The sequence below is a fragment of the Xenopus tropicalis genome, chromosome 5 (assembly GCF_000004195.4).
Source record: "Xenopus tropicalis strain Nigerian chromosome 5, UCB_Xtro_10.0, whole genome shotgun sequence".
In the NCBI taxonomy this organism is placed as follows: domain Eukaryota; kingdom Metazoa; phylum Chordata; class Amphibia; order Anura; family Pipidae; genus Xenopus; species Xenopus tropicalis.
In genome coordinates this window covers 53422838-53434844 of record NC_030681.2, presented here as the reverse complement: position 1 = coordinate 53434844, position 12007 = coordinate 53422838, and the positions used below count along the sequence as shown (strand labels likewise).

The 12007-nt window shown below is 37.5% G+C and overlaps 1 protein-coding gene across 1 annotated transcript in view; it reads left to right on the top strand.

Moving 5' to 3' along the window:
* Positions 1 to 12007, top strand: part of agpat4 (1-acylglycerol-3-phosphate O-acyltransferase 4) — a 49370-nt gene that overhangs the window by 13916 nt on the left and 23447 nt on the right. The window contains 2 exon segments of the mRNA NM_001011265.1: positions 3716 to 3953; positions 6430 to 6599. Of these exon segments, the coding sequence (NP_001011265.1) occupies positions 3776 to 3953; positions 6430 to 6599 (348 nt within the window). The 5' untranslated portion in view covers positions 3716 to 3775.

Below are 12007 nucleotides of genomic sequence, written 5' to 3'. Positions count from 1 at the left end.
AAAAAAAGGTTGAGGGTTAGTAAATGGTTAGTAAAAAATAAAGTAGTAATAACTTTACTTATAATAGATTATAGTTTTATATTTTACCATTGAGAGAATTGAAATGACTAATTGCCATTTACTGTAAATCAGATAAGATGTATCTACAGTGGATATAAAAAGTCTACACACCCCTGGTAAAATGTCAGGTTCCTGTTCTGTACAAAAATGAGACAAAGATAAATCATTTCAGAACTTTTCCCACCTTTTTAATGTGACCTATAAACTGTACCACTCAATTGAAAATCAAACTGAAATCTTTTAGTTGGAGGGAAGAAAACCAAAAAAACTAAAAATGTGGTTGCATAAGTGTGCACACCCTCTTCTAACTGGGGATGTAGCCGTGTTCAGAATTAAGCAATCACATCAAAATGTGTGGTACATGTGACAACAATCTCCCGTATTCTTCATATGTATGGGGTATAGTGGCAATGGGAAAGCCTTTTCTTACGAAGAAAAACATCCAAGCCAGGCTACATTTTGCAAAAACACATCTGAAGTCTCCCAAAAGCATGTGGGAAAAGGTGTTATGGTCTGATGAAACCAAGGTGGAACTTTTTGGCCATAATTCCAAAAAATATGTTTGGCGCAAAAACAATACTGCACACCACCAAAAGAACACCATACCCACAGTGAAGCAGGGTGGTGGCAGCATCATGAACAGTTCCAAATACCAGTCAATATTGGCTCAAAACCTTCAGGATTCAGCTAGAATGGCTTCACCGGAAGAAGATTAAAGTTTTGGAATGGCCCAGCCAGAGCCCAGACCTGAATCTGAAATCTGTGGGGTGATCTGAAGAGGGCCATGCACAGGAGATGCCCTCGCAATCTGACAGATTTGGAGTGTTTCTGCAAAGAAGAGTGGGCAAATCTTGCAAAGTCAAAATGTGCCATGCTGATAGACTCATACCCAAAAAGCCTGAGTGCTGTAATAAAATCAAAAGGTGCTTCAACAAAGTATTAGTTTAAGGGTGTGCACACTTATGCAACCACATGATTTTAGTTTTTTTGGTTTTCTTCCCTCCACCTAAAAGATTGTTTGTTTTTCAATTGAGGGGTACAGTTTATAGGTCACATTAAAAGTGGAAAAAGTTCTGAACTGATTTATCTTTGTCTCATTTTTGTACAGCTATCCTTTGCTTAACAGGCAGCCATGCTAGAGAGCTTAAGTGAGGCTGAACAGGTTTCCTCTTTGGAGAGAGCAGGAGGTCCTGGCAGCAGAGTTTAAGATTGATTGCAGGGGAGAGAGGTGGGAGTCTGGGAGGTCGGTGAGTAGGAGATTGCAGTAATCTAAGCGGGAAAGGATAAGGGCATGTATTGGTGTTTTAGCTGTTACTTGTGAAAAAAAGGGGCGTATCTTGGCAATATTGCGGAGGAAAAAATGACAGGTTTTTACAGTGTTATTAATATGGCTAGAGAAGGAGAGGGACTGGTCAAAGATAACCCCAAGGCAGCATGCTGAATTAACAGGGTTGATGGTCATGCTGTCAATAGTAATGGTGAAAGGAGGAGAAGGGCCAGGTTTGGGCAGGAAGACCATGAGCTCTGTTTTAGCTAGGTTAAGTTTGAGATGGCGTTGGTTCATCCAGGAGGAGATAGCCAGGAGGCAGTTACCAATCTGGGTTTGAACATCAGTGGTTAGTGCAGGGGTGTCTAAATATATCTTTTATCAAGATAAAAGTAATAAAGCATTCACTGCCCCGGTTACAAAAAAGTGTCTGAACTTACCTTGGTCCTGATTTATATATGGCGTTTGTATTGATATTGGCAGATTAACCTCTTGGTTTTTTACACCATTTTAGATGGTGTAAGCTAATATTTGACTCCTTTACCTTTATAAATACATACATTCCAACAGTCCCATTTTTCACTGGACAGTCCCTACTTTAACAGCACAGTCCCAGATTCTAACTGAAAAGACCCTCATTTCCCTTTAATCTCCTACACTGAATGCTCTCAAACGTAATTAAAAAAGTAGCTTTTGGCAGAGAGCCCAGAAAAGTTAACAAGCTACACCTGCACTTACATACAATTGCAATAAGCTAAACAGGTCTCTTGGAGGAACGGAGACTTGCAGCTTAAAGGGCAACTTCACCTTTTAGCAAAACTGTAATAACACATAAAACACGACCCCAAAAATCCCCAGAAATGTGTTCAAACTTTAAATAACCTGGAAAATTTGTAAAATTGGAGGGTATTTAGGGGGTGTGGTCAAAATATTTTGCCGCACAGCATTTCTTTTTGTCCCTCTTTACATTTTTCAAATGTTGGGAGGTATGTAAATATGGGTAGAATCTATTTAGAAACAAAACTATTTTAGGAGTGACTTAATTCCAACCTGAACACTTTTTTCAAAGGGTTCAGGTAGTTTTGTCCCATACTACAAAATCACACAGGCAGGTTAAAAGTAATCGGAGATTTGCTTATGAACATTTTGGGCTATGTTCCCCCCAGCCAAACTTGCTTATTTTTGCTGCTGTGGAAACCTCCACTGGGTCGAACATTTGAATCTCTTTTACCTGACTGTGATGTGGGAATTGAGAAAGCCTTCTTTTATATTCTACACAGTTAGGCTCACCACTGTCAGTGGAAAATGTGCATCAAAATATATTCATGCAAATGCTAGTAGCTAGATAATTGCATCAATTCATGCTCATACTTGTGCTATGTGCCAAAATGCAAGTTGCATCTGCTTTGCTACATAGAGTGCATTGTGGATAAATTTCACACTAAAGGTGGCCATACATGGGCCGACTATAGCTGCCGATATCGGTCCCTTGGACCGATTCGGCAGCTAATCGTCCCGTGTATGGGGAGAGCAGAGCGGCCTGGCCGACCGATATCTGGCCTGAAATTGGCCAGATCTCGATCGGCCAGGTTAGAAAATCTGGTCGGATCGGGGACCGCATCGGCTCGTTGATGCGGTCCCCGATCCGACTGCCCCATTGCCGCCCACATAATCCGATCGTCTGGCCCCAGGGCCAAACGATCGGATTATTATTTTTTTTACCTAAATAGTCCCCGATATCGCCCACCCGTAGGTGGGGATATCGGGGGAAGATCCGCTCGCTTGGCGACATCGCCAAGCGAGCGGATCTGCTCGTGTATGGCCACCTTAAGACAAGTTCAGATCTGCGTGCTTTGGTGTTCCTGAATTGGTGAGATTTCTACCCCCACTGAACTATTCAAAACAACTAGTCCAGCTACCATGTGATTTACCAGTGTGGACACACATTCGCTTTAAGCCTTGATAAACTTGCACAAGTTTCAGTGTACAATTTGCATGCTACTGCAGCGGGAACCAACAATTACACTGCAATTCTATAAACAATGCTGCATTGTGAGTATAAAAAAAAGTGATTTTAATCCATTTCTTTGCACATTCTACTAGTAAAAACAGATTTCCAAATTTTTTTTTTTTTTTAATTGTGTTGATGCTTCTGTAGATGTTTTTGAACTACAGTTTACACATCCCACCAAGAGTTCTGCTATAGGTGATAGTCATAAAATATTATGTAAAATGATATCTATGTCTGTGTTCTTAAAAAAAAAAAAAAAAATAATAATAAGCCAATATAAATACACTTTTTTTTTATTTTTTATTTTTTTTATTTCTACTTGTACCTTCTTGTTTTCTCTCTTAATTTTATTAACATGTTCCTGTCTCTCTTCACAGGGTTCCTCCTGACTGTTTGGATGGTTGTGGGAGCAAATGCTTTAAAATCCCTAGAGAAGAATGGACATCGCTGGCTTTCTGAAATCTCAATTCCTTTGCCACCTTTTTATCAGCTATGTATTTATTGGAACTGGACTTATAGTAAATTTCATTCAACTTTGCACTCTAATTGTTTGGCCTTTTAACAAGCAGCTCTACCGGAAGATAAACTGCAGGCTGGCATACTGCATATCAAGCCGTAAGATAATGAAAGATTTGTTGTGCCGTCTGTAGATTTATTTATAAATGGGATATTAATATGTCTTATTTCAGGGGAATATAAGGAGTTTAATAGGAGTTCAATACACAGCAGTGTTCTCAGAAGTAAGATAAACAGGGGTTAAAAAATACTGTACTAAAGAGTGCTTGCAGTTGGTAGATTAGGGTGATATAAAGCACAGTCACAGCATATTGAACAGAAGGATATCATGGTGCAGTGGTAAGCCTTTGTGTGTAAAGTGCCTAGAAGGGCTAGCTTTTACTGCCACGCCTACAATTCAGCATAAAAAAGACAAAACTGAAGAAAATATAGTATTGCTTTAAGCTGTAATCATGGGACACAATCTATATAATGACCCCTTTTTGAATATGTTTATGTTGAATGATGTCTTAAACTCTTAAAGTCATTATTTGTCCGTTGACAGTTTTAGGACATTCCATAGGAGAGTACACTCTTGGGGGTCCTTATGAATGATTTCTTGTGGGCAAGAAGAAGTGTGTTTGAAATGCTGTTCATCTAGTGGCAGATTATAAAGCTGTTCAGCATACAAAATAATCATAGGACAATATAATTGTGCAGGATTGGTTGTCTTTTTTCCACACAAGTAAATATCTTGTCCAGAAACCCATTATCCAGAAAGTTCTGAATTACCGGTTGACTGCATTCTGTAGATTTCATTCTGAAGGGCAGTTTCTGATTTAGTGTGATGGCAGAAAAAAAGCAGAGTAACACCCAAATATTTCTAAGATATGAGATAACTGGAGAATGCTTTCTAGCAATGTTCCTAATAGCGAGGGATTGACCAAACCGCTACAGAGTTCCTTGTAAATTACCATGCTGCCAAAAGCCAGATTTTTAGCTTCCAGTGTTATGATCTAAGGCACTGAAAGGGCTAAAAGTTGTCATTAAGAATGGTCAAATATTAATGGGGTTATAAACCCTAAAATAAACATTTGTTTAATGAAAGGAAATTTTATTCCAAACATTTCTTCAATTTTATACTCATTATACATTTTCCATGGTTTTAAAGTGATTTGTAAATGTAATTAATACTGGAAGCAGTATGTGTCTGACGCTTACTACTATCTGCACTGTTGGGTCTAACTCTTAAAACAAAGTAGCAGAAGTCAGATTTACTGACCTGTGAAGAAGCATGCAAGGCATTGTGGGAAATGGAGTCTTGACTAGAGCAGAACTGTCTTCTTCCTGCTTTTGTTTAATTACATTTTATTTGTTTAAACATAATTTCACATTTGGATTTTGTCCCATTTAATACATTTAGATGTTATCCTCTCCTCAGCAACTAGCTCTTTCAGAGGTAAAGGAAAGACAAGTGTAGAAAGCTGGGCTAATAAGGCAATCCTTTAGAGAATGTGCTGCTGTGCATAGTGACGTAAACGCATTTTATGGAATTGTGCTCCCCTTTCCCCAATATGGTTTGCCCTAGGGATGCATTGAATCCAGGATTCGGTATGGGAATCGGCCTTTTCCGCAGGATTTGGTTGAATACATGCTCCTGGCCCATCTGAATCCCAAAAATCACTTGGCTTTTTGTCACGTAAGCACAGAAGTTGAAAATTTCTCACTGTGTGATGTGCGTGCAGTGACATTTAACCTTTCCAAAACCAAATTGGCATACGCTAATTTGAATTTTGGTTCAGTATTCGGCCAAATCCTTTAAGAAGGATTCAGGGGTTTGGGCCAAAAAGTGGATTTGGTGCATCCCTAGTTGGCCCCAGGCAGTTTCCCTTGCTGCCTGCCTCTATTGACCTTGGAAGTGCATAGTTGCATTTAGTGTGGCTGTTTCTGTGATGCAGAGCACCAGAAATTAAATCTGCCGATTTTCAGCACAATTGCATCCATTTTGTATCAGATAATGCAGGCAGTTGAGCACATCGGTCATAATTGTGTCAAGTGCATCCCACTTGTGCAGAAATTGTGGGAAAATGCTGCACTGCCAACATAAAACATGCAGATTTACGCCCCAATAATGCACTTTGCAAACTTCAAAGTCGTAAAATAAAGATTTATATTACAGGTATGGGACCCATTATCCAGAATGCTCAGGACCTGGAACTCCATACTAAAAGATTATTTAAGCATTAATTAAACCCAAAAGCATTGTTTTGCTTCCAATAAGGGTTAATTTTATCTTATTTGGGATAAGAAGGTACTTTTTTATTACTACGGAGAAAAAGGAAATCATTTTTAAAATTTAGAATTACTTGCGTAAAATGGAGTCTGAGAGATGGCCTTCCTGTAATTTGGAACTTTCTGGATAAAGGACCCCATACCTGTACTAATTATAATATTGTTTAATTTGGCAATGACTGCACTCTTATATCTAAGTTTGGTCAAGGACCTCTGTGATTTCTAATATTCTATCAATAATAGACATAGTGGATATCTTATCATATATATGGCTGATCTAATCTGTGCATACTTTCCCCCCTAGAGCTGGTGATGTTATTGGAGTGGTGGTCGAATACTGATTGTACACTCTATACTGATCCTGAAAACTACACCAAATATGGCAAAGAAAATGCAATAGTAGTCCTCAATCACAACTTTGAAATAGACTTTCTCTGTGGTTGGAATTTTTGTGAGAGATTTGGTGTTTTAGGGGTGAGTATATATATATTTTAAAGGAAATTATGATATTCCTCTTGCATTTTACCTGCACAAAAAAAAACTTTTATTTATTTTAAGAATATATGCAAAGCACAGTTTTCGAAATGTAGAAGTAAATGCCATTTTAAGGGACAGTATGGCCCATTTATGTTTAACAGGGCAAGATGCTAAGGGGCTGATTTACTAACCCACGAATCCGACCCGAATTGGAAAAGTTCCGACTTGAAAACGAACATTTTGCGACTTTTTCGTATGTTTTGCAATTTTTTCGGATTCTTTACGAATTTTTCGTTACCAGTACGATTTTTGCGTAAAAACGCGAGTTTTTCGTATCCATTACGAAAGTTGCGTAAAAAGTTGCGCATTTTTCGTAGCGTTAAAACTTACGCGAAAAGTTGCGCATTTTTCGCGTAAGTTTTAACGCTACGAAAAATGCGCAACTTTTTACGCAACTTTCGTAATGAATACGAAAACTCGCGTTTTTACGCAAAAATCGTATTGGTAACGAAAAATTCGTAAAGAATCCGAAAAAAACGCAAAACATACGAAAAAATCGCATAATACCGATCATTACGAAAAAAACGCAATCGGACTCCATTCGACCCGTTCGTGGGTAAGTAAATCAGCCCCTAAGGGGCTGATTTACTAACCCACGAATCCGACCCGAATTGGAAAAGTTCCGACTTGAAAACGAACATTTTGCGACTTTTTCGTATGTTTTGCGATTTTTTCGGATTCTGTACGAATTTTTCGTTACCAATACGATTTTTGCGTAAAAACGCGAGTTTTTCGTATCCATTACGAAAGTTGCGTAAAAAGTTGCGCATTTTTCGTAGCGTTAAAACTTACGCGAAAAGTTGCGCATTTTTCGTAGCGTTAAAACTTAACGCTACGAAAAATGCGCAACTTTTCGCGTAAGTTTTAACGCTACGCAAAATGCGCAACTTTTTACGCAACTTTCGTAATGGATAGGAAAACTCGCGTTTTTACGCAAAAATCGTATTGGATCCGAAAAATTCGTAAAGAATCCGAAAAAATCGCAAAGTACCGATCATTACGAAAAAAACGCAATCGGACTCCATTCGACCCGTTCGTGGGTAAGTAAATCAGCCCCTAAGTGTATAAAACAGGTTCTAAACAGAATGCACGCTCCAGAAACAAGACAAACTAAATGCTGTGAATAACATTGCTCCTGCCAGCTTCCTCTCTGCACCTCACACCACACTCTAAAAGGCAATTGGCGTGGATGGAAGTCCTAGAGAAGGGTTGTTCAAGAGATGTTAAAGTCTTCTCCTAAGTATTAAAAAAAATGAGCACATAAAAACAATTTGAGATGGTAGATGAATAAATCCTTCCCTATATTCTTGCATATCTTGTCATTGAGGTGTAAGGTACTAATTTTAAAAGCAATGAACAGGGGATTATTCTAAGTGCCACAAATTCATTCATCAGGGTGTGGGAGCAATTGTGAAGAAGGCTGTGCACATTTTTATTCTACTCACCATGACTTCCTGGGGTCTCTAGGTAATTCTGGTACTAGTTAGTGAATCACTACCAAATGTCACTTGCAGTTATCTTTAAAGAAAAATCCCTGATGTGCTAACATTAAATGCTGAGCACCTCAACTATAAAAGTCATCGAGGAGTTCCATGACCACATAAAGCACCAGGCCAAAATCAGAGTTCTTTTATACAGGTCATCGAACTCTGACTTATAGTCACCTCAGTTGCCAATGCAGTGCCTCTACACACCGCAAAGTGGAGGGGCTAAAACTGCCACATGTGTCAGTAGCCTAAGAAAGTGCTTTTTTTCAAATAATCTCTAAGGCAATTCGGCACATTAGGAGGACAGTTGAAATTATATATCAAATGTCATCTTATCCTGGTAGATGTTGTTGTTTGTTTTTTTTTAATAAAACCGCTTCAATATTTTTGTATTTCCTACTTTAACCAGATATGTAGTTACATTTTCATTGCAGTTGCTTGCTGGATTTCACATAAATGGTGAGTGTACAATTTCAGGTTGGCTCCAGTGCATGCAGCCTGTGTTTGATTTGAGCTTCTGCATGGACACTGACCTGAAACACTGACGCAGGCAATGATGAGCCCTGTCTACTGGATTAATGCATGTCTTCACTCATCTCTAAAAGGCAATTCATTTGCATAACCTTCCTTTATGTCCCTCAGAAAGGCATTGCTAATAATTATTTGTTTGTGTATGGGATCATAATATACTGTGAGCTATACAAATGTTTATATATAAAGTTTCAGCTTTTTTTATGGACATAACTGGAGTTTTCAGACCCAGACAGAGTGCATGTCATGTGTATTATACCGTTACCCATATTCCTGACAAATCTTTCCTGGTAACACAGCATATACTGTGTTTTTTTTTTTTTTTTTCAAATTTATTTTTTTAGCCTAAATTAAATGTTTCCTTTTCAGGAATTATAAATGTATGCCAGTTACCAAACTTATTGTTTCTTTCTCCACATAATGTGGTATAAAAAGCAAATTTTAGATTAAACTGCAAACTGACCTGCAATGATGGCATCAGAGCTAAAACAATATATTACATTTTCTGCATCTGTTGCTGTCTAGGCTTACATTAACCTGCATTACAAATAGTTTTGATTACTCAACAGTTAAAGGGATGGTTCACCATTGCGCAGCAACAGCACACTGTAGGTATTCTAATACCCAACAAACCTTTTTAAATGTGCTCCCATCAGGAATGCTTAAATGCATATTATAATCAATGTTCCCTCGAGGGTGTGCCCACAAATTGAGGCTAGCAAAAAAAAAAGAATTGTGTGTGAATACACACAATTTTGTATTTTTTGCACACACGAGTTTAAAATGTGCGCACAAAAGACATTTTTTGCGCACATAGCCGAGAAGGAATTAGAGGGAACATTGATCAAAACATACTATTTTGTTCTGTAGACAGGCAGTTTTCTCCAGGGTGACATTAAAATTGTGACCTCTTTCCAGCAGTTCTGCAGATCCCATAGATGCATGATAATGTCACATCCTATTGTTTGCCATTCCATTGTTTTAATTGGACAGCAGCTCATTAGGGTTTTCTTACAATCTAAGAACCTGTCACATTAAAGGTGACCATAAACTGTAAAGGTGGCCATACACGGGCCGATTTTAGCTGCCGATTTTGGGAAATCGTGGTGCCGCATATGCCATCCCACCAGCGATTTACATTCAAGCCGGTGGGATGGCATACCGGGGAGATTAGTCGCCCACAACAAGGGAGATTTGTCCCCGTCTACCACGGCCCTAAGATCTGCTCCTTTGGAGAATCTTACATAGAGACTCCTTGCGATAACGCTAATTTGATTGTTTAAGATGAAAACTTAAAGAATTTAGTGGAAAGAAAGCGTACACACTAGTGAAAATCACATTGTTTAATTCATTGTAAATGTGGGTCAATATCTTACATTTTTAAGAAACTGGGAATAATATAGTTGTTAGTTAAATATAGTTGAATCCCAATGATGCCTCAAGGCCTTGAGTAGTTTTACCTTGGATTGGTGCTTTGGATTTTCTAGGGATGCAAAGTACTTTTAATGTACTCTGAAAGAAAAACTCAAGGGATCCATAACCTGTACTATTATAATGTACAGGCTGAGGCTTTATGTTAAGTGGTTTAAATGATTGCAGGAAGATAAGTTGTAGTACTTCTATATAATAAATGCCACTCCTCGTGTTTCAGTAATTTGTTGTGTTCTCATTTTTTTTTTAAAGGTTTTTATTTTATTTTCTTAACAAAACATATAACAATACAATAGAATATACAGTGCTATTTGATTCTACATTTTTATACAAGTTTAAAAAACTGGTGCTATCCAGCTTTGCTATGATGAGTTTGTGTATAAAAGTTATGAGTTTTCCATCATAAAAGTTACTGCTGTTTGGCAGAAACCAAGTGGATTCTTGATTTCAAAAAAGTAGTTATCTTATCATCTTTTCCATATAACTGTGGTTATACCATTTATTTCAATTATTGTGAGAATATTTCTTCTGTCATCTTTAAATGTTTATTTTTAAGCACTGGACATATAAGAGAGCATGTTAATATTGTTTCTTAATCCCAAACAGTAGATTTTACAACTGTATGGTTTGGGGAAAAACCAGAATGGATTAAGCTACCATTCTATTTTGCATGCTTAATTGGGCCTCTAATTATAGTTTGTGTATGTAGATGTGTCTTTAGAAAGGTGTTTCTCACAGCTTGGAATTGATCTAAACACATTTTATTTCCACTCTAATTGGGCTCTGCCCTAATAGCTGTGACTATTAATAAAAAAATAACTTCATGCTTAACCAGTTTTACTGCTCTTGGAACATGAATTGTGTCTATCATGTTATTTATAGAGGGCAAAAAAATAGAGCTGAGAAAATCTTATAATGACATGAGCACCATTTTTGCTCTAGAGCCACCCTGTAAATATGCAAAAAATCTTTTTTTTTTATTATTGGGAAGAAATTGGATACAGTGTTGGAAAAATGTTTAGTTGTAAGAAAATACTGTAAATGCTATATTGTGTATTGATTAGAAATATAAAGTGCAATTTTTAATTAAAATGAAAATATCCACTATTTCTTTAATATCATAACCTTAGATTAGAAAGAATGAGGGCATAACTGAACACAGAATATTCCTTCTGTGCATGACTAAATTTATAGTCTTCTAGGCAACTGCTGTATTGTTTGCCTTCCCTGAGGCATTCTCCACAGCAGACTAAGAAGTAAGTCATAGTGAATGTGCGCTGGGGAAATATAAGTACAGTTAATATATAATACAGTTTATATATAATACATTTTCAGGCTTGTCATTACCAAAGCAAGTAATATGGCAGCCTCCACATATATGTATGCATGAAAACATCCTTAAAATGAATGTTCTGTGCAAGAAAAAAACTCTACATTTTTGTCTGTATAATATTGTGTATAAATGAAACCGATGTGATAGTACAGTGAAGGCAGCACTTCTTTGTTTTGTATACTTTTTCTGCATATAAAAAGGGGTAAGTTCAGGCATTGCATCTCGCTTCACTCAAACATAAAAGCATGTTGCCTGAAGTATATACTGTATGATAAGGCTACTATTTTATTTATTTCCTGTTATTGGAGGCAAGTTTTTGGTTGTATAAAACCCCCGTATAATGCCAAACAGAGCTTTCTGTAGGCTGCTAGTCCACACAGGGGTTACCAAATAGCCATGCTCTAATTTAGCACCCCCAGAAATGCTTTCATGCGTGTGTTGCTCTCCAGCACTTTTTCTATTTGAATGTGGCTCATGTGTATAAAAGGTTAGGAACTGCTGCTCTGGATAGTAGGGAGGTGCCCATTTGATTCCTGCTCCATCAATGTTTGCATTGATTGCTT